The 23757-nt window shown below is 43.0% G+C and overlaps 3 protein-coding genes across 3 annotated transcripts; 1 reads left to right on the top strand and 2 right to left on the bottom strand.

Annotated features, from left to right (window-relative positions):
• Positions 1–7490: 7490 nt before the first annotated feature.
• Positions 7491–9056, bottom strand: KVR01_001484 (uncharacterized protein; the record flags this gene model as incomplete). The annotated part of the gene is made up of 1 exon (XM_044785590.1): positions 7491–9056. The coding sequence occupies one exon, from the start codon at positions 9054–9056 to the stop codon at positions 7491–7493; it is 1566 nt and encodes a 521-aa protein (XP_044649439.1).
• Positions 9057–10788: 1732 nt separating this feature from the next.
• Positions 10789–13730, bottom strand: KVR01_001665 (uncharacterized protein). Its single transcript, XM_044790111.1, has 4 exons — positions 12697–13730; positions 11314–12643; positions 11046–11176; positions 10789–10957 (listed from the first exon to the last, which is right to left on the bottom strand). Exons 1-4 carry the CDS (start codon positions 13141–13143, stop codon positions 10838–10840), a joined length of 2028 nt encoding a protein of 675 aa, XP_044649620.1. The 5' UTR covers positions 13144–13730; the 3' UTR covers positions 10789–10837.
• An 81-nt stretch (positions 13731–13811) lies between these two features.
• KVR01_001508 (uncharacterized protein) lies at positions 13812–18721 on the top strand. Its single transcript, XM_044789456.1, has 2 exons — positions 13812–15600; positions 15913–18721. Exons 1-2 carry the CDS (start codon positions 14940–14942, stop codon positions 16062–16064), a joined length of 813 nt encoding a protein of 270 aa, XP_044649463.1. The 5' UTR covers positions 13812–14939; the 3' UTR covers positions 16065–18721.
• The last annotated feature ends 5036 nt before the right edge of the window (positions 18722–23757 follow it).

Raw genomic sequence — 23757 nt, forward strand, 5'->3', positions numbered from 1 at the left:
TTTACTTTATTTTTATTATATATATAAAATATAATTATATTATATATTTTCTTTTAAAATATAATAAATAAAGTTATTTATATTTTATAAGAATAACTAAAATAAATATTTCCTATTATATAAAAGTAGGGATATTCCTAATTTTTAATAGAAATTAAATCTAATAAATATTAAATATTCTTTATAAAGGCTAAACTTTAATAACTTTATTATTAATTTAAATATTTTTATTAATTAACTTTTATATTTACTTTTAATATTAAATACTTTATTAAACCTTTTACTTTAAAAACTATTTCTAAGTTTTATTATTATTATTAACTTTATAATTTAATATTAAAAGGTTTAAATTTAATTTATAAAATAATTATAACTTTAACTATAAAATTATAGTTAATATAATATATCTTTTATACTTTTTTATATATTATTAATTTAATAACTTTTTTAAATTAAATATTTTTATATTTTTATTTATAAAAATATATAAAAGTTTTATAATTAATATAAATTAATATATATTTAAGATTATTAAACTATTTAATTTATAATATTAAAATTAATTTTATTTTAATAAAATTTAAAAGTATTACTTAAATTATAGAAATTATTTATAAATAAATACTTATTAAAACTTATTAATTAATTAATAAAATAGAATAATATTATAGTTTTTTAATATATATTTAAAATATTATATATAAAACTTAATTTAATTTTTAATAAAAGTTTATTTTATAAATAATATTTAAAGCTATTAATAATAATATAAAATTTAATAGACTTATATTTATATTTCTTATATTTAAAGTATATTTTAAATTAATTAAAATTTATTATTAATTCTTTTATATTTATAAAAGTAATTATTATTTAAAATAATAAAGATATTATACTTTATAAATATAAAATATTAAGTAAATAATATATTAAATACTTAAAATAATTTAAATATATTTAATATTTTATTTATTTTACTTTAAAATAATATTTATATTTAAAAGGAAAAAAGTTAATAAAGTCTATATAAATTAATTATAATTAATAAATATAATATAATATTAAACCTTTTAATAAATTAATAATATTTTAATTTATATAAATTTAAAAGTATTTTATAATATTATAAATAATAATAAGAATTTTAAATAATAATCTTTTAATATAATTATTAATAAATTAAATAATAATAAAATTTACTTATTAAAAGCTATACTAACTTTATAAATATTTCTAATAAAAGTATATAAAAATAAAAGATATTATTACTATTCTAACTATAATAATAAAAATAATTATATAAATTAAAAATAAATTTAAAATAATATTTTATATTAATTTAAAAGCTTTAATAAATTTTATAATAAAAAAGAATTATATACTTACTTTAAAACTTTAATAAAATAATATAATTAATATATTAAATAACCCTTTAAAAAGTTAAATATATTAAAAATTTCTAATTTAATTAAAGCTAATATCTTTATTTTTAAATAATATAATAAAAAATATAATAAAATCTATATTTTTAATATTTATATTATATATAAAATTAAAAATAAGAATATTAAACTATATAAAAGTTTAAAATTATTCTTTAAAGATATAATAATAAAAGAAAAAGGTATTCTTATATAATTATTAATAATATAAAGAGTTAGTTAATACTTTTATTAATATTTATAACTATATTAATATACTTTTTAAAATAATAATTATACTTTAAAATATTATATAAATATAATGTAGTTTATTAATTAGCTATTATTATTATATACTTACTACTTTTACTAATTTAACTAACTTTAACTAACTTTAATACCTATTAAATATAAAAGGTTATTTAAAATTAATATTAATTAGTATTAACTAATCTTAATTACTTATTTTTAATTAAGTTAATTAATTTAAAATAGTTAATATAAATATAATATTAATTTAAATAAAATAACTTTTAATAGGAAAATTATACTTTATATTAAATAATATTAACTTTAATTTTAAAATTATAATTTATTATAGATTACTAATATATATATATTTATACTAATTAATATTAATTAAATTAAAAACTATAATTTATTTAAAATCTAAATAATTAAACCCTTTTATATTTTTTTATATATTCTTATATTATACTTAATCTTACTATAATTATTATATTATTATTTACTTAATTTATTATAATTTACCTCTTTAATACCTCTAACTATTTTACTAACTAACTACTTTCCCTTTATTTTTCTTTAATTATTATTTAAAATTCTTAATATTAAATACCTCTTTAAACTATACTTAACTTCTTTTAACCTTTTAATATTTAATAAACCTAATATTAACCTTTTAAATATATAAACTTAATTATTTAAAAATAATTTAATATATTATTACTTATATACCTTTTATAAACTTCTTAATTATTAAATAATTAATATAAAGGAGCTTCTTTAATAAATTAAGATTTTATTTTAATAAAACTTAATTATTAAATAATTTAATAAATATTAAAGAATATTTATAACTCTTAATTCTAAAAGAAAGTTAATATAAATAATAATAAAGTTTATAAATAAATATTTAACTTAAAAATAATAAATTCTAAATCCTATAAAGAAATTCTAACTCTTTTAAATCTAAATTTTATATTTTCTTTTATAAAAACTTTATTATAAACTACCTTAAATATAAGAAAAACTTAAACTTAATAATATAGTTAATAAATATTTAAATAAAGAAATTAATTTTATTATTATATATATACTTTAATAATAAAAATAATATAATATTTAATAGTTAGAGTAAATAAAATAAATATAGTAATATATTAATAAAAATAATACTATTCTCTTTATAATACTATTTAAACTCTATTAATATATAGCTTTTATATTTATTTAAAATAAGTATTTAATATTTACCCTTAATTTATTTAATTATATACTTATTAAAATATTAAATTTATTTTAAATTAATCTTATTATTTATCTATCTATTTAAAATAAACTTAATAACCTAACTTAATAAAAACCTAACTCTATTATTTAATTAATAAAGTAATAAATACCTTATATAATAATAAATAATAAAATATATTAACCTTTTATATTAATATATTTAATAACTATTATCTATTCTTAATTTTTAAACTAAATAAATTTAACTTTTATATTAATTAGAATATATAATAATTAAAGTTAAAATTATCTAACTTATTATAAAGTTAGTTTTATTAAAGTTATAAAGGTTATTATTTAAAACTCTATACTTAATTATTATATTATAAAGTAATTAAAACTAATTCCTAATAACCTTTAAATCTTTATAAAAGCCTTTTAATAATTATATAGTTAATTAAACTTAATTTTAAGCTTAATTATATATCTATAAAATATTATATTTAATTCTTATTAATAAACTTACTATTATATAATACTAATAAAAGTTAACTATATCTTTTATACTAAAAGTTATATTAAAATCCTTATATATCTTACTTAATAATATATTAAATAAATATTTATTTTTAATTTAATTAAGTTTATACTTTTAATATATAATTCTTTATAATATAATTAGTTATTTATTTTATTATATAAAATAGTTTAAAAGATACTAAAAATTTAAATAATCTAAGTTATATTTAAAGGTTTTTTAATTTTTTAGAGTTTTTAATTACTTAAAGTATTAGTTTAATTTTCTCCTTTTAAGTAGATTAATATTATAAATATTAATTTCTAGTATATTAAATATTTAAGTAAATAAAGTAATATATAACTAATATAAAAATAGGGATATAATTTATACTAAAATAAACCTATTTATTAAAACTTTAATTTTAAATTAATATTATAATATTATTATACCTTTAAATTAACTATACTAATTAAAAATAAGGAATTTAAAATAGTTAGTATTAATTAGTACTAATTTTAAATAACCTTTTATACCTAATAAGTATTAAGGTTAGCTAAAGTTAGCTAAGTTAGTAAAAAGTGGTAGGTATATAATAATGATAGCTAACTAGTGAACTATATTATTTATAATTTAAATTTAAATTAAAAAAATAATTTTAATATAACTATTAAAGGAGATTTAATATAAATACCTTTTAAATATTATAATAAAGATTATTAAACTTCTTTATAATATTATAAAATTTAAAGTCTATTAATTTACTATATATTAGAAATATTATATTAAAACTTTAATATAAAATTTTTATATATAATTTATATCTATTAATTATTAAATTAAAGTATAAAAATAACTTTAATATTATAATAATATAAATAAATAATACTTTAAACTTAAATACTTTTAAATTTATAAAGTTTTAATAAAAGATTAAAAACTTTTAAATATAAATTAAAATAAATATTAATATTTAATACTCTTTAATTTCTATAAATTATATATTATTAAAGAAAATAATAATATTTATATATATTAAAAATTAAAATATTAAGTTAAAGTTAATTAATATTAAAATATTAAATTATATATAAAATATATAAAATAATATATTTAAAAATATATTTAACTTTTATTTATTAATTAAAATAATATTTAATCTTTTATAATAATATAATTATAAAACTATTTAAAGAAGATTATATTAAATTAAATAAATATTTATAATAATAGATTAATAATTTAAATTATAAACTTTAATTTATATTAATAAATATTATTAAAATTAAGTTTATAATCTTTATAAATAAATTATTTATTAATAATATAAACCTTAACTTATAAATTAGTTTTATAATTACCTTTTTATTAAAAGTTTAATTAAAATAATATTTATTAAAATATAATAAATAATATTATTTATTACTTTTATTAAATATAAAAGTTACTTAAAATATATTAATATTTAAAATTTATAATATAATTAATAACTTTAATATAAATATTATATTTTTATTATACTTAAAAGTTATTAATTATTTAAAGTTACTATAAGTTTTATAATTATTTATATAAATTTATTTTTATAAATACTTTATTAAATTTAAAATAATTAAAAAAGGTAATTAATAATTAATATAATAATACTTTATTAATTATATAAATATAAAAGATTAATAAAATCTATTAAATTAATAGTAAAAATAATTTAATAAATAAAATAATAAAGATTATACTAAATAAAATATTAAAAAAATTATTTTTAATAATAAGTTATAATTTTAAATATAAAACTATATTAATTATAAAGTATTAAATTCTATTAAACTTTAAATATTAATAATATTTAATATATTAAAATATTTACTTTAATAAAATTAAAAGTTATTAAAATTTATAAATAAAATATTAAAAATAATTAAACTTATAAATTAAAAATAAAAATAATAATTAAAAACTAATAAAAATAAAAATATAAAGTTATAATAAAATAAATTAGTAAAAGTTTAAATTTATATTTTATAAATTATCTATATTTAATAATTTATAAATTATATAATAAATTTATAATTAACTTTAAATTTTTTAAAAATAAACCTTATAATTAATATTTAAATTAATAATTTATATTAATAAAGTTAGAAAGTATATATATTATTTATTATTATATAAATATTTAAGTTATTAGTTTATATTTTTATAAATATTTTTAGTTAAGTTTTATAATTATAATATTTATAATAATAAAAAAGAAAGTTATTTTAGTTTAAAGTTATTAAATTATTAAATTATTATATATTAAAGTTTTTAAATCTTAATTTATTTACTTACTTTATAAATAATAGGAGTTAAACTTATATATATATTTAAAAGTAAAAACTTAAATATTTAAATTAATATTTTTAATTAATAATTTTATTAAAATTAAAACTTTATATAAAAAATTAATATAATTATTTTAAACTATTAAATAAATAAATTATTTTAAAATATATAAATTAAATACCTTTAATAATAACTTTAACTTTTAAAGTATACCTTTATTTAATAATACTTTAATAAAAATTACTTTATTATTATAAATTAAAAAAATAAAGGTTTAAGTTTAACTTAACTTAAAGAACTTAAAAGAAATTAGATTTTTTAAAGTAATTATCTAACTATTTAATAAAAGATTATTAATATAAAAATAAAGGTAATTATAATTAATAAATAGTTTAGATTATATAATTTTAATTAATAAACTATAGTAAGGGATTTATTACTAGCTCTTTAAGCCTAGCTTCCTCCCTCTTATATAATCTAACTTAACTAACTAAACTACTCTTTATATATATATATATAATAACTTATACTAATACTTAATATAATTTATTTATATAGTAACTATTTTTAAAGACTTAATTTTATTATATAACTTCTTTATAATAATTAAACTATAAGCTACTTCTATTTATAATTAATATTATTATTAAAATAATACCTTTTAACCTTATTTATATATTATAAGGTTAAGGTTATAAGTATTTATTATATTATAATTATTATTATTAATATTATATTCTTTCTAAGTGTTAGGTTTTAAGTGCTTATTACTATATAAAGGCACTATATATGTCTTTAGATGTATATGGAATAGAAGCGAAACTATATAATGCCTTATCGGCTTTGATGAGGCTCTGGACTCAGTGCATCTCGATGTCAGCAGCTTGAGGGGTTAGGAACATGAAGTCTGCACACAGGCTGCGCCGCTGCTTATCTGCACGCATCCTGTCTCCAGATTAGATAAATATATTTGGGAATATTCAAATGCTGGGCATGAATCATGAATGTGACACTTGCTGTATTGCCTTTTCAAGCATAAAAGGATCGCCCTTAGCGCCCATGTAACTGCTCTCAAACTTAGAAGACACATTTAATCACTTACGCAACCTCTCGCCCTCCAAGATCCAACTTCAGGAATGATTGTTGATGAGGAAAATCACAGGTCACCACACCACCTGACAGCGTCTCTCATTGCTCACACGGCGCAAGGCAGATCATAGGTGCGATGGCCACTTCCGAAGACGCCTCTTCCAATAATGCCTTGCCCGGCATGGCATGGAACTCGCTCATCAACCGCCAGTTTGAAAGCCTGGGCTACACTTGACCGACCGAAGCACCAACTGTCAGAGAGCACTCTACGGGGCTGCACTGGTCTCGATGACCTTCTGACTGAATTTTCGACTGGCATGGGTGGACGTTCAGTTTGGCTTTTCGAAACGAGAGAGGCATTCGTGTTACAGGAAACGATGACTACGTGTCACAGAGGCCAACTAGATAATCATAACCTTGGCCCAGACTTCCCCGGCTTCGTCTTCTACGAGCAGAAGCGACAGTGAGAATAAGGCTGGCCACGAAGAACCGTAGTGGATTTTAAACATGGACAGAACAGGGAAAGTGTGTAGTAGAGACTTGTTATCAAAGAGAATTGAGATGGGACAAATTCCACAACTCCTGTGTTAAGCCAGGTCACCCCAACTTGAGGTGCTGGGTAACTATATCTGGGCCATGGCTTTTTAACCTCAGCCCCATCCCCGTCAAATGATACACACGAGATTTCTCCCAGTTGTTTCGTCATAAAACGCATTCGAGACCTTCTGAGAAGGCCTGAAATTGGAAATGTAGTCCCACGTAGAGTGGTCAAACGTCTCAGATACCTTCGTGTAGCCAACGCGCTTGAAAGTCCACTGCCGATACTCGTCTGGCCATTTCAGGATCTGATCTTCCTCAGGAGATTTTATCAAAAGGAGACAGATGAGATCCGTAGAGCTCGTCAACGACCCATAAGCCATCGGAAGGCAGTAAATATCGTCTGAATTGATGAGCTTGTTGTCTTTGTCATCATCGTTTGGGCAGTCGAGGTAAACGTTGAAGCTTTCCGTGTTGTTCTTCCTTCTTTTGCCAGGACTAGCACTAGTGGTATTGTTGGCAAACAAGGACCAGGAATAGTGCGCTCCCTTTCGTAGCAACTTCACGTGGTGTACCCAGGCCCACAACCGAATGTGACCGCTTTTGACTACACCAAAATTATTGGCCGTCTCATGTGAAGCCCATAAGCTCTGTGTCCATTCCTTTGTGTCCCGTTTAGGCCAATTTTCGTCTTGGTTCTGTGGGATTTCGACAAGAATGTCGTCAGAATTTTGAACATGTCCACAAGTAATACCACCGCTGAACTGGGCATCGACGGAAGCCCAAGAGAAAGATGGTGCTCTGTAATTCTTCGGACGTTTCGACAAGTACTTGAATGTTTCGGAGCTGGAGTCGGAATCGCCTTTGAATACTGGCTCAACATGCCAAAGCAACTGACTGGCAAGGTGCACGCTCCAAAGGCCGGCTATATACCGTATTTGGTCTCGCTGTATCCCCGACTGTGCGATGATGATATCAGCCATGCGTTGAGCTAAGCCCGACAGTGCAATCAGTTTGTCCTGGTCTTGCGTCAAGTCGGTCTTGCAATACACCTCAACAATCCGAGACCACAGCTCAAGTGAATGAACAGTCTTAGTTTCTGGGTCGTTTTCGGTCAAGGCGACGGGCTCGACCGCTCCGCGGAGCTTGCCAAACCGGAGCATTTTGCCATGTTCTCCTGGTTGCAGCCCCTTGATTGGGATCCCCTCATAAACTTCATCCCCAATCAGTCGATAATTGGGCATGTGTGGGGCATGCCCCTCGATGTCTTCAAACTCTGCACACTCCCATGCGATTCGGCCACGGCAGAAATGCAACACTCTGGGGGCCAGTAGTCGCTCCTGGACCACCCACCCACGCGTGTTGACGGGGGCTTGGTTGACTAGTGTCTCCCAGTTTGAAATGTCCACTAGTAGACAGCTTTGTATCTTAGTCACCTGAAGGTGCTCCGAACCGGTGGCAAGGCCGGCTGTATCAGCGGCGTTGGGGCCTCGGTGCTGTGTGGCCGAGTCGGAGTCGTTCCCGTGACGATATACATGTGTCTTCTCTGAGCCTTTATCAAGGCCATCAACATCCAAGAGTACAACCTCCTCCCACAAGTGTTGTGGGACGCGATGTGAGTAGAGGCCCTCGCTACTGTCTTTCGCGGCTGTGGCAGAGATATTCAAGAAGGAGTTGCGGTATACCTCCTGCATGCGGTCAGACTCTATCAACCAGTCTTGCTTGTCGCCCTGGATAATGCACAGAGAGTCAATCCATATGTAGTGGACCCTGTGATCCACGCGGATAGCAAAGTGGATGGCTTCCTGGAAAGTTCGCGGTAAGTCCCCTAGGCGTATACCTTTTCGAAATTCCGCCTCCGTGTCTTTGGTTAGCCGGACTGGTTTATCTGTGCCACCCCATCTGTGACTCAGGGTCACGTATGCCTTGTCTTCCAGCTCATTAGCCCAGTCTAGGTCCTTTGTGTCGACGATTTTGACCATTGTATTTCCTAGCTCATCCGGCCTCAAGTCTCTGTGATATATCCACTTCTCGGCGTCAATTGTGCCTAGTCTCTTCAACTCCGCCAGGTCGATCAGGCGAGTCGGATAATCCTCCCTTTTCAGCACCCTTCCATTCACGCACTTGCAATTATCAAGCCACGTCTTGGCGAGTCCCAGAACTTCAGCATGGGACATATGATCGGAGACCGGCGTTCTCAATGGCAATGCGACATTTTCTGGTATTGTCCACAGTCAGCCAGATACATACATATCTGTGCAAGGAGAGGGTGTTTTAGCTCAGGACTACCTCGAAAGCCTGCCGGTCTGAGCACAAAAGTATGACGAAACTTGGTTCCAGCCACTTCCACTGAGAAATCCAGGCGGTAAACGGGAACAGGGCAATCCGAGGATGAAGGCACAGCAGACGAGTCGGCTCGGCTGAAGACATTCAGGAGGGACGGGTCACGAGCCAATGGCGTGTTGTGTGATTTGACGAAACTGGTCCGAACATCCTCTCCCAGGACGCGACAGATTGAGCAGTCTCGAGCAACGGACTTCCAAAAAGACTCCGCCGAATCATGGTGAACAAAGTGGAGGCTCAGCGTGCCCCCAAAACTCCGTCCACGACGGCCTCGCAACATCCATACACAGACGTCGCAAAGCATATTCCGGGTTGGAGAGGCGACCACCTGTCACCTGGTGGGAAAAGAAAACAACGGCTCATCAGCAGTGATCCAGCTTGACCCTGGGTACCGGGAGATGCCAGAAGCCCTCAACGACTAAGCCACTGTATTTTACAGTTTTCAACTGGAAGGTACAGTAGTTAGCCAATAAAAAACGGTTACTTCAGGTTCAACGGGAGGATTACTGGAAGGTATGGTGGAAAACTGCAGCTACCGTATGGCTCCTTCCTACCGTTATAGGGGGTTTCAACCACAACTTACAGTTTTTAACTATACCTTCCAGTAATCCTCCTGTTGAACCTGAAGTAACCGTTGACAACTGTAATTTACAGTGGGCCAGTCGTTGTGGGCTTCTGACGTCGGCTGATGCGCGATGGCGGGGTTGGAGGAGAGTTGTCAAGACCGTGAAGTGGAGGGTATTCGCACATGGTAGCAACCAATGCGGATCGACCCCTCTTGCATTGCATGTGCATGTGAGACGAAGGAAGCACAGCAACAGACAACAACTACTTGTCAGGTTGATCCATTCAAGGTCGTTGGTTCTGGATAACTGGTTTCACTTCTATTCCGTATACGTCCGAGGACATACATGGCGCCTTCATACGGTGGTAAACGTTCGAGAGTAACGAGTCCCTTCGCAAAGCTGCCACCCTGTTAGCTAGGTGAGGTCTACATTCCAAAAGTACCTCTTGCGCGGAAAATTAGGTCAGAATATGTGCCATTGATAGAGTACATGCAGTGACCGATAATTGTTGATCGACTCTTGGGAACTACCTATTATTACAAGCCCCTCAGGCTGCTGAAATGTCATCACAGTATCAGGTAAAGCGAGCACAAAACCGAAGGCCCAGTAAATATGCCTATCCAGAAGTTGATATTCCCGAGCGTCTTCCTGCCCTTCATCCACTTCGTCCTGCTCAGCTGCACAAGCTTTTGTCAAAAAAAGTCAGCACTTGGGCCTTGTAAAAAGGGCCCCTGGGACCTGTGGGAGAAGGAGTGCGGGCACCCGGGTACTCACCGGAAGCTGTAACATTTGCATGAAGAGCAGGTAGCCCCTCAGCTTCTTGAATATACACCACATGACCAGCTCGTGGACCAGTGCCGACAGGAAGAACGTGATCAGCGTCGCCGTATGCTTGTTGACCCGCACTATTGTGATGACAGTTAGCCACGAGAGTCACAACGGGTAGAGCCACATCTATGTGATGACAAAGGTCTGAGGCGAAACTACCGCGTTGTTGTGAAGTCCCTTGAGAAAGCCAAAACTGCAACATAGGGCTACTTACTGGCACTAATGGAGCTGTGATACACATGCCTCAGCAGGAAGTTATGGACCGGCCGGTTCCAGTCCCTCGCGAACTGGTCCCAGCTGACCGAGTTCCACCAGTCCGAGTAGAACTCCCGGTCGGCAAAATAGGTCAGCTCGCCGAGGAGGTTTAGGATGGCCTCCCAGATGAGATACCACGTGAGGAGATACTCCATCATGAAGGGGAAGATCAGGTCCGACAGCAGCCACGGGAACTCCTTGAAGCGCTCGACCAGCGACAGGCCGGCCTCCTTCATGTGGACCGTCTTCATCACCACGGGATAAATCCAGGCCTGCGAGATGAAGGTCATGACGAAAATAAGCCCGAAGGTCGCGGCTGCCTTTTCTGCCACGTAGGCCCAGTCGATGCTCTCTGACCGGGGGTACTCGAGCTCGTAGACCAGGGTCGGCAGGACGATGTACTCGTAGTGGTTCTGGAAGGTGACATTGTTGGGGTACGCGCGCGAAGGTGTGGTGGCCTTTCCCTGGAGCTCCTCGGTGAGGGAATCTATCTCCCACTTGATGATCTGCTCGAACACGTGGATTTGTTCCAGGTCGAGAGGCTCGTTCGACTGGATGGCTGCTTCGATGCCTTCCAGGTCTTGACTGAACATCTCGTAGCTAGAGTGGAACGACTGGCGCCTCTGCCGGACATCATGTCGTGATGGCCTTCGTGCAAGGTGGTCTGTTGATATGGAAGAGGCTGTCGGCTTGGTCTGAGAGGGCGACTTGACAGCCTCGACGTGCTCGAGCTGCTTGAGCTTCTTTAGCAGCTCCGTCCTCTTCTTGTAGGCGCTAGACAGGTAGCCGTTGTAAAAGGCATAGCTGTGCTGCTTCATGAGCATTATAATCGAGTGCATGACAAAGAATACCGTATGCGACCAAGGCCACTGCCGATGCCGTGTCCATCCGATGGTGGCGCCAACGAATATGGTCTGCCATATATTTTGTAGGATCCATCCAGATGAGTCCCAGTCCAGGTAGTCGTTCTTGATCAAGACTTGCAGCACCCAACTGACGCCCGTGAGACCACACATGACACCGTCGGATGCAAGCAAAACAATGACATCCCTCTTGAACATAGACTTCATGATGTCGTTGGTTCCGAGTGGGCTGCCCGTGTTCTTCCAGTTCTCGGCGCCAATCTTGATCAGCATCATCGCGACAGCGATCCAGAACAGGGTGAAGAAGCCATGGAAGGGACTGTTGGCAGCCACAGCATTCTGCCTGTCGAATGCGGAGAATTTCCTGGTGAAAATGTAGTCACTAAATCGCCCTTTCCGTTTGCCATTCGCCTCGGGTTCTTTGGCCTACAAGCCGTTAGCCATGCTCCGCCGCCGCACCGACGTGCTCCGATGCTCACCCTTTGCAAACCCCTTCTCAGGATTTCTCGAAGCTCCTTGTCATCCGATGCAACTGTGTAGACCTTGGCGCCTCTGAGGGATGTTATGTCTTCAAGAATCACGTTCTCGGAAGACACGTCGCTCGTCGGCGTCGTAACCTCCCCCGTGGCATCGCTCGCCTTGAGCTTGCTGCCAGACGTCGGATTTGTGGTGGCCCCGTCCGTCTCATGACTCTTATTGAGTCGAAGGACGGCAATTGGCTTCTGCGCTTCGTCGTCATAGTCTTCGTCGCTGGCACTCTCGGAGGGCGTCGATATGGCGCCCCGCCCGGCAAGCCGCAGGGCGTCCCTCAGTGCCCGCGGTGATTCGCTGTTTCTTGTGAAGTATGCCTCTTCATTTGACTTGTGATGACCAGGCCTGTCCCCCACCTGCGAATGAGCAGACATTTCTGCCCCGTTGGCGGTCATTTGCTGAGCTGCCGGGGGCTGAGCGGTATATTATGAGCTGAGTGTGAACGACTTGAATGTGTTGCGACGGCAGGCAAGGCCTGAGCTGAGAGTGATGTACTTTCCTCGTGGTCGCTTTATGGCGGCGCAAGACGAGCTAGGACCCAGCGTGATGAGCACCTTGGGCGGGCTTTTCAAGGCGTTGTGAGCTGGATGTATCTCGGTGTAGCTCCCGTCTGGCCGGATCTGGCGGGAGGTTAAGGATCGAGATACATATGTCACCGGGACGGCGTGCACTCCGACCTGCCCGAAGACCGAGAGTTTCTCTGGGTCTTTGCACGAGGCTGAGAAAGAAGGCCGTCCGTCCATCCACTGACGGGACGCTGTCGTTGGTGTTGGGTCCAGATGGGAACTTCTGCCCGCTAGGCAGGACCAGAGGGAAGGGTGCGAGGAAGTCACGCCGGCGTGGTTTCCCCGAGCTGACGGATGATGTGACCTTGGGGAGACGGCAACAGATGGGATGAATAATTGACTTAATGGCAGGGACAACGAGCTGTTTCTCCAGTTCCTTCAGCTTACTGCCTACTACTTCCCAGGGCCGCCCCGACCTCTTACACGGCAAAATGCTCGATGCGGACAAGTTCCAAACAGCGGTACTCGGTACTCAACAACCCCTCAAAAAGCAGCATGGGTTTGTGATATATCATCCCAGCCTGACGTCAAGAGCCCGGGGGAACATCTGCAGCGACGACGTTAAAAAATATGATTTACACTAAAGGGTCCAGCCTTCTGCTCTAGCCCGCCTCACCCAGCTTCCTGGGCGCCATCATCACGAGGCCAAGGTCGAAACTCGAAACGCAAAGGTCCCGGCTCTCTGGGAACATCCAGCACCCCTCCACCCCTTCCTTGCGAGGGTTAGGGGGGCCAGGTGCATGTGCAGCATGTCATCACTTGTGGATTGTGACGCGCTGACGCACCTCGGGAGTGAATCCTCCCTCACATCTTGGACGAGCCTGAAAAGGGCATGATGTTGCGATGGGTGCTCTCGAATGACTTTTTCCTTCTGAACAGGCCGCCTGCAATACATTACAGCGCGAGTCGCCTGCTCCCTGGGCCCGAGCCGAGCCCGAGCCCGAGCCCCGTACGATCCGCCCACCCCACATCGACCTGAAGTCGGAGCTGTGCGGTGCTGTGCTGTGCAGCTAATAAAGCTTGGGCTGCCTGCCTGTTGGGAGCTCCCGGACTATGACAGGCGGTATTTCGCCGATGCCGCCCGTCCCGTCCAATCAGAGGGCCCCAATCCAGAGAAATTCCATCATCGCGCAGGGCCATTGAGCTCGCTCCTTCACTTTTTCCCATCATACGACTGCAACCGACACCGCGCGCCTGGCAAGAGACGAGCCAGCCCGGCTTTACGATTTCTGTCTTGCTCGACGGAAGCCACGGACAGCCAGTCTGGAGGATCCGTCAGTAACAGCCCTGCACAGCGCACCCGCGTCCGTCCTTTCCCGAATAGACACCCGGCACACAGCACGAGACTCGCCACGCCACCGGGTCTGCCGGCGGGAGGCCGTCATCTTTCCAGGGTCTTTGTGTAAACCCCGACAAATCCGCTCCGTTTCCTCCCTGCTGTGCTGGCCGCCATCAGCTTCCTCAGCGAGCGAGACGCACGGGCATTCATCACGGCTCACCCGTTGCGCCGGCTTGCAACCCCGAACCGAATAGCTATTCTGCCCTCCTGCGCTACGCACACCTGCATCACGAGCACGAGTTGACGCCTACGATCACGGCAACGAGACATTGAAATCGGCACGACCATGCTGCGAAGCTCAATGTCGGGGGCGTTCCGCGCCTCGATGCTGGGCCGTCAGCCCACCACGACGTCCTTCGCCGGCGCACCTCTGCGAAGGCTTGTCGCCCCAAGCCTCAGAACACAAGGGGCCCAACCGAGAGCTGCGGGCGGGAAGTTGGTGGCCACGGGCGCTAGGACATTTGGAACCGGGCGGACGACATTCACACGGGGACCCTCGGCGGCCGCGAGGACGGCACAGGGCTTGTTACAGAGAACGCAGAAGCGCAGTTTCAACTGGAGCTGGTCGCGCCGTTCCGGCGGCGCCGGCAAGGGCGCTGGGGCCGAGGGTGAAGCACTGTCGCTGAGCGCGCGCCTGCGAAAACTGTCGCGGGAGTACGGTTGGGCCGCCCTGGGCGTGTACCTAGGCCTCAGCGTGCTCGACTTCCCCTTCTGCTTCCTGCTGGTGCGCATGGTCGGCACCGACCGCATCGCCGAGGTCGAGCGCTGGTTAATGGCCGGCGTTAAGAAAGTTGTGCCCGAGTCTGTAAAGGAGCGCTGGCACGAGTACCGCGCCGCCTTCAAGGATGCTGAGAAGAAGGAACTTGGCGACAACCATGTGAGCGAGGACGTCGAGAAGGTTGGCTGGGGTGTCGAGAAGGCTCAGGAGAGGCACAAGGAGGAAGCGAGTAAGTCAACGCCCATCCTACGCCCCCGCCGCCTTACTTTCCCTTCCACGTGGCGGGTACCTCACGGCCTGTCTTACGAAGTTGATACAAAACTGCTCGCCCTTCCGGACTTTTTGTTTGTCCAGCCTACAGTTGCGCGAGTCTTTGGCGGCCAAGTGGAGCCAAGTGGCCATGGAAGTTAAACATATTCGACTCCCATTCGCCGGGACTTTCCGGGTTAGGAGTGGGGCCACAGATAGAGTTGGCGCATCAGAAGTTCGGGTGTTTCGCCAAGTAAGAGGTCTTTCAGCTGACGCGCGCATGACTCCTTAGGCCTCGCGACACAACTGGCCCTAGCATATGCCATTCACAAGTCGTTCATCTTCATCCGGGTGCCCTTGACGGCAGCCGTGACACCAAAGGTGGTCAAAGTTCTCAGGGGATGGGGCTATCAGATCGGCAAGAGGAAGCCGAAGCCACGGTAGAACAGACGCAACGCAGAGATCGATCTACTGTACCTGACTGACATCAAAGACGCTGCAACCGGGCCTGGCGGTGCGTGCAGTTGAGTCTGATCTGAGGTTCCGGCGCTGGGTGGGCAGGTTCCTGCATTCCGTTGCGCGGCGGTCTCCCCGTGCATGTACAAATTTATTTAGAGTTGCATGGCATTGCATGGAGCATCAGTGGCGAAGGCGCAAACAGGGCGGTAAAGCTGGCGGCATCTGGACAACTCTGCATGTACCTCTGTGTCTCTGGCCGTGAGACGCACAATTACACTTCTCAAATGAACGGGATCCAACAAGAATCCGACTACGCGACGTCAGAGACACCGCTACTCTGGGAGGTACGGTGTATCGCCATCATGACTCTGATACCAAGACCGGCAAGTCAAGAACTTGCGTGCGTATTATCTCGCCTGCTCCACGCCCACCCAGCCTGGCTCCATGGTTGCGCAGACGAAAATGGCATGACGTGGGAAGAGGCGCATGAAAGCCCTGAGGATCATCCAGTGAATGTTGCGGCTTGGAACGACTCGATGGCTTCTGGAAAGATGCACGGAAGGCGAGTAGAACGTGTATCGAAGCTTCTTGGCCGCCGACGCCGCCCAGGCGATGGCGGAACAGGCCAGGTGAGCGGGGGGCGTCCTTGCGGTTGCGCCAGGCCTGGACCGGCCGACCCGGGCTGCGCAGAGGATAACCACGGAACCATCGTGCTAGACCCTTCGGGAACCAGCGAGGGCATTCTGCGGCAGGGCGGGTGATGGACAGCCCTGAGGAGTCGAGCAGGATCTGTAGTCCTCGTCCGCCCAAAATCGCCCCTCGCGCCTGACGCGGAGTATCAGCCCGTGTCTGGAAACCACGAGATCAGCTAGTTGTAACCTGTCGATCCGTTAGTGGTGAGTTTTACCCGGTCAGTGAAACCACCAAGCGGGCGTTCGACACGATAGAGGCGCGGGCAAAGCGTGCGCCTAGGGCTAGTGGCGCCCGGGTCTGAGTGTCTTGGGGCTGAATCGAACGCAAGTCTGGCCTTCTAGAAGGCTGGGCGGGAGACCCTGATCCCAATTCCGTGCAGCCGTTGAGGCGAGACGACTAGTGAGAAGATTGGGATTCGAGGTCGACTTAAGGTTCGAATGACTTGCCATCCAAGACCGCATCTTGTTTGACTGGCCTTCTGAGGCGGACGATAGTAGCCAGCTGGCAGCTCGAGGCGTTTCGAACTGGGGCCGAATCGCCGTCGGATGCCCCTCCAGCGGTAAATTGTTCACGCGGAATCAGCGCCGCGCTGTTACTAGTTTCGTTACCGTTCCCGTGGTATTGCAACGGTCTTCCGAATCAAGATAGGCGAATGCGAATCAGGGTGCTTTTATTACGATGGATGGCCATCTCCGCCATGGGATGTCCAAAGCCGTCGGAGTTGCCCAACAGGCCCTGCTTCATCATGACAGGGTGGATCCACTGGGTCGTCATCAGCTTGGCAGTCGTCATGGCGGAAGTGCTCTCAGTGATGCCGTTGCCGGCCGTGACGACCGTGACTTGCGTAACGGTTGCGAGGGCCCCGAGCCGAGATCCAGCAAGTGACGGGTCGGGGCTGGCGCATCGCCCAAAGTAAGGCATATCTGGATTGTTTTATCTGATGATTGAGTCAACCCCATGGCAGGTGGGCAGGCATTCGAACGCGCACGTTTTGGGAGAAGAGGCCATCGTGACGATACGGCCGTGGGACGGGAACAAGAGCCAGGGAGATGACGACTCAGTCATGGTCACGAACCAGAGGTGAACTGACTCTTGCATCGTCCCGCAGGGGTCCCGATTGAGAAGTTCCGCAGCTTGGGGGATGTCACCGTGGGGCCACGAAAACGGGGCCAGGGTCCAGTTGAAGCCGGCCCTTGCCTCGGAGCATAGACTGAACAGTCCCCACTCTGGACGGCGGGCTGGCGCGGGCAGGCCTGGCAGGGTGGATCCGATGAGATATGCCACAGTGCCGCGTTGTGGGTTACAGGCTGTCGGGAGGGCGGCTGCGGAGGGCGGAATGTGGAACAGCCACGCAGCCACGCAGCCGGGCGGGCTGAACATTTGGGGGCCGGGAACTTCGAGGGATGTGCTGTGTAGGAGGAGGAAACAATAGCCTCTGTCTCGGGGAGCATTGGGATGAGGGCTCATGGCGACGCACCGCCAGCCCGCTATGCGCCGCTATATGCGCTGGGTGAAATAAGCACACCTCAAGGCGGCTGGCGCTGCTCCGGTAGACTCAACAGGACGGACGCGAATTCCTCGTGTGGCCGGCGTGTGGCCGGCGCAGTCGAGTGGCAAGTGCCGCTGAGCCGACCTCGATGTGAGGGCGAGTGAAACAAACTTTGGGCGACGGGAGAGTAGCGCGTCACAAAGGGCACGGAGGAGAAGCCGAAAGGGGAGAAGGAAAACGAGGTCCGAAAGCTTAATCGTGGGAAGTGGGCAATGGGATCGTCTGTGGTCCTCTTGCTGTCTGGAATTGCTGAAGATGCGACGACGAGGGACCCACAAGAGAGGCAAGATTTGCAGTGGTACGTATTCGCAATCGAAGGATCCGTCCCCTGCTCCCAGCCATTAACCAAGGAGAGTGCCCAGGTGCTTGCATCCGATGTCGTGACATGTGGTGGGTGCCGTTGATGTTGGCGGCTGCGTGTGTGCGTGTGAGAGAGAGTACTGTAGTAAGCAGCCGATCAGAAGTTGATTGATGCAGCCTAGCCCGGTCGTATGTACGTACGGCTCTGCTCTTGGCCCACCCCTTCTGCCTGCCTGGCCTGCCTGCAGACACGGTACCTAGGTACCCAGGTACCCAGATAGCCTTGTTCCTTCCCAGCTTCGCGGTCTTACCAGGTACTTTCGCTAGCCTGCAGTGCCCACCACGCTGCGCAGTACCTCGTCATGTTCCTTCCTACCCACTTTCGCGCCTTCGCCCCCTTCCCACCAGTCCACCCTGCCCGACAGCCGCACGGCAGAAATTAAGGTTTGCGCTAGGGAGATGTCAGGCCCCACTAGTGCAGCCTATTCCCGCACACATGTCGGCCTATTTTGGAAGGGGTTGTGAGCTGAGCCCGTGCTGCTAGCACTGTGCTCCGTCCGTTACCGAGTCTTTTGGGGGCTGCACAACCATGTACACTGCCTGGGCATGTACTATGTAGACTACAACTCTTGTCAGAATACATCCCACCTAGGTGATCAACGCCACGGTGGTGGGGCCCATTGAGGATTGGGGATCCTCAGGATCCTCAGGAGGGCAGTCGCGGCTGCTGCTGGTCGTTTTATTACCGTTCCAAGCCCGAATCCCGTTTCCTGTGGGCTGCAACGCCCCTGAACATCGCGCGAGCACTCGCATGTGCACGTACGGAGCAGGTGTGCATGTGTGCAGGTATGCAGGTGTGTGGTGTTGTAGTTCGTGGCATGGGCCGCAATGGCTCGCATCACACTGCCCTCTGCTGCACGAGATCTAGATATCGTGTAGACCTCTACTTGTGTGGTGGCAGGAACAGTACGTACCCGGGGGCAGGTGTCCATTCGTTTGCAATTACCTAGCTGGTGTAACTGGCACGGTCTGTAGTTGCCCACCTCTCGTGACCGATGGGCCCATCAAGTGAACATGACTGCCCAGGTGTGTTGCATGCCAGCTGCGTGCCTCACCATCAAGCCCACACACCCGCACTTGCATGTTGCCCTGCCGGAGCCACCACATGTGAGTGAGCATTGGGTATAACACGGAATTGAACAGCCTTTCCCCAATTCTTCTCTTGCCCTGACCGCGGTACAGTGCCTTGGCGGGACCTTGTACTTGCAGCAGCTAACCCCACCTAGCAGGTACTTGCTTGATCAGGGCAGCCCATGTATACCTAGGTACGGAATAGACACCCTCCACGGGTACCCTTGGGCGTGGTCTGCCCTCACAAGTCATGCTAGCCCTACGCAGGCCCCAAGGCAGACACCTTGCAGGCACACCGGGCTTATCAGAGCAACGGTGAACCTTTTTTTCCCACTGGATCGTCCCCAAGGGTTACCTCTCCCCAAAGGATGCCTCCCCAATGGGGTGCCCCCCCAATAGACTACCTAGCGTGCCATAGTATATTTCGTCACTATCCGCCACCATAACATGGCAAACTTCAAAACTCTATCGTGAGAGATGGATGATTTGAGTTTGAACCCCAATTCTTGTCGCCCCGCCCGACCGTGGGATGGCAAAAGCCTTATTAGCCAACAATAATGCCCCCCCCCCGGTGGAAGCAGCAGAGACGGAGGGCCCAGCTATAGCGTCATCCCTCTTGCGTCCAAACTTTAGGGTTTCCGTCAACCACGTTTCAAGTACGGGGAGCTTTCCTGCTGGGCCTTGAGTCTCGTCCTCGTCCCCCGACGGAGCCTCCGCCCCCCAAGTCGTGGGTGTTTGGGTCAGCCACTTGGTTAGTTTGGCTGATGTGCTGTTGTTCGCCACTTTATTTAGCCACTGTATTTATATTTGGTGACAAAAAGGTCGTGCACGATGTGTCACGACAAAAGGCTGGGAGCAATCAAGCCGGCGCGCGGCGCGGGGCAGCCTTCGAATGTTTGTAATGCCACGGGGGTGCTCGGCGATGGAAACTTGTCGTATCCGAAAACTTTGTCCCAACTATGCCGCCCTCGTGGTCCTTTTCCTTTGGGTTTGGAATCATTTTTGGAATTCAAAAGTAATATAACACGCCATCGTCATAGTATGCCGTGGACGAGCAAAACTAGGCAGCGGCGAAAAGGAAAAGCGTAAAACAGCCACAGAAAACAAGGCCAAGGCCAAAAAAAAAAGTGACTGTCCCGTGCACCTTGGAGACCGGGTGCCAGCCAGGCGTGCTGACTCGGAGCAGAAGCCATTCGTGGATCTGGTCGTGATGGCATAGCCTGATTGGGACCAAACCTTACCGTCGGCTGCAGCACCGATCGACCGCTGGGAACGACATCTCCGGCGGCGCAATTCCACGACCCCCTGGGTTGTCACCACGAGATTATAGTCTGGTGAGCTGATAACCATTCTGGGCAACTTAGGTCGAACCGCGGCGTTAACTATCGGACATGGCAGGGCCTCCAAGGTCCAAAGGGCGTTGGCAAAAAGTTAGACAGCCTTGTCTTCCTGCCCGGCAGTCCGGCAGGTGCCTGAAAGCCGGCGTGGCGTTCCAGCTGATGTGAGTTTGGTGCAGCAGGAGAAATAGGATTGGGACTTTTGTTTATTAAGGTGTTCGTAATGCGGGACGCGTACGTGAGGGTGTGTGACGATAGGGTCCACGATGTGGGCTGCGTCCAGTGCGAGGCCGGGTGCCTCAGGGCTTAGGGAAACCTTATTCTCCCAGTCCAAGCAGAAGAGTCCAGCTGGCAAACCCACTGGCTGGGATGGGCGGTGGGCACTCCGTGAGCGGTATGCACACAGCAGCTTGGGACCCGGGCCGTTGTGTGTACTATGTATGTAGACTAATAAACGACGGTATGGACAAGCCCACACAGAAAGTATGAACCCGTTTCATCTCTGCTGTTGATCTCGGCTCATGACAGACGGCTGGTCTGCACCAAGTGCTGCTGTACCACATGGTACCCACACTCATTTTTTTGTGCCAATGGGTACCTGCACCCGGCGGTGCTCAATGCGCGTACCCACCTGGGCAGTACGGAGGTACATGCCTGCCAGCCCTGCCTCCCTTCATTAATGCGCGCCCTCAAAACGAAAGATTAACATTGCTGTGCTGTGCAGGACAAGCTCAGCACAGCTCAGCGTATGCACATCATCGGCGCTCCTCTCCAACCCCGAGCCCAGATCCAAGCGCCCAAAGACTATCTTGTCTGTTTGTCCGGCCGTCCGTCCGTCCTCCACGACCATGCTAGCGTGTCCTTCGCCCACCACACCCAACCCACGGCGGCGTGCCGTTCGCAGCAATTGTATGGTATGGTGTGTCATGGTACGGTATGGCAGTGTAATGAATCTTGAACAGACGCGCATAGCTCACGCAAGCACAGTACCGTGGCATGTTCGGTACCCGCAAGGCTGTCCGAAACTGGTTTACGGCCAGGGGTGGGCCTCCCACGAAAAGGCGGTACGGATACGCAGACGGGCTTTGCAAGCGCAGATCATCTGGATTAGACTTTGGCAAGAATGTCATTCCCCTTCTGGAAGGAGTGGGGACCAACAGATCACAGATCTGGGCCAGGGGTGGGCCAGTCACTGCAAGCACCCGCAGGCCACGGCCGTATCGTGTGGTCTCTCACCTGTCAAGGGACTCGCCGCCCCGGCAAGATGGGCTGTTGCGCAGTAGTGTAGGTGCGATAATCTGTACTGCAACAAGCCTGGCAACCAGTCAGAGGCGCCGGGACAGGCATGCGGGCAGTTTGTGACCTGCAGAGGCCCAAGGGAGAGGGCTCGGCCGGAAGACCCGTGGCGAGTCGATCCGTCTGATGTTTGTGAATCTGAATCCCAAGGGCCGGAGGTTGTCCACGAAGCTGGTTAGTCCGGCACGGCGCTCATCAGGCTAGGGGTCCCAACCCCCAGATGGAAACGCTGCCTGCCTGCCTGCCTGCCCAGCTCTGCGCATTGTGCTCTGCAATGCGAGCAGCAAAAAGGACCGGCTCCAGGCCCCAGGCCACAGGGCTGCAGGCGCTACAGAGCTATATGCTCAGGGCTATAGGAACCCGCTTGCGAACCTGCTTGCCAATAAAACCTCCGGCTGGGTCGAGTCGAGACGGGTTTGCTGGCAGGCCCAACGCGGCAGCCGGTCCATTGGGCAACGCAAGTGGGATCCCGAGGGCTTCAGGAGGGGCTGGAGCGCCAGTCAGTTCCCACGCTTTCACAAGTCAGAACTCTGGCCCCTCCTTATCAATAATTACATCATCTCTGGGGCGTGGCCTGACGATCCGAGGGGAAATCCCACGGGTGGTGGGCAGCAGACACCACGGTTGCATCACCTGCATGGCCGGCTGCATGTGTCGTTCGTCGGCTGAACACCGGCTCAAAATTGAAGGGCTTGGCGCCCAATCCCCAAGCGATCCGACCTTTGCCTGCCGGGAGTGACTCGTGGGTGCGTGGGTGGGTGCGTGGGAGTGTCGAGGCCCAGAGCAAGTTGTGTCTGTCCCCTGGCAACCTGGCAACTATCCCCCTGGCACCTGTCCCTGGCACCTGTCCCTGGCACCTGGTGACGGGCTGCCAGGCTGCCTTTCTTCCTCTCTCGTCTACCGTCGGGGTCGGATCTGGTTTGGCTTGTTGGTCTGGTCTGGTCTGGTCTGGTCTGGTCTGATCTGATCTGGCTGGATCTGGGTCTGGGTCTGTACTGCTCCTGCACTACTGCAGGCCTGCAGCTCTCACTGCACCACCGACCGCGTGCACCAGCTGCGCGTGCTTCCGGGGCGAGCTGGGAGGACCCGGGCAGCGCCATCTGCAATCAAGATTAGCGATCGGACTTGGTGAGTCTGGACTTTTGTGGTGGAGACCCGGCGAAGAGGGGCCCAGACTTCTCTCACCAGAGACCCCAACATCAATCGAACGACGACGACATGCACCTTTACTACTACATCCACTCATCCATACTCCGTACATACCAACAAACACACCCCTCCCCCAGGAAGAACGATTACGAGCACACGCCGGAGAGTCGTGCGGGTGGGACGGGTTCGCGATTGTCAGGACGCCGCACGTGGTTCAATATCT

Source organism: Diaporthe batatas (genome assembly GCF_019321695.1).
Source record: "Diaporthe batatas strain CRI 302-4 chromosome Unknown Contig00002, whole genome shotgun sequence".
NCBI lineage: Eukaryota > Fungi > Ascomycota > Sordariomycetes > Diaporthales > Diaporthaceae > Diaporthe > Diaporthe batatas.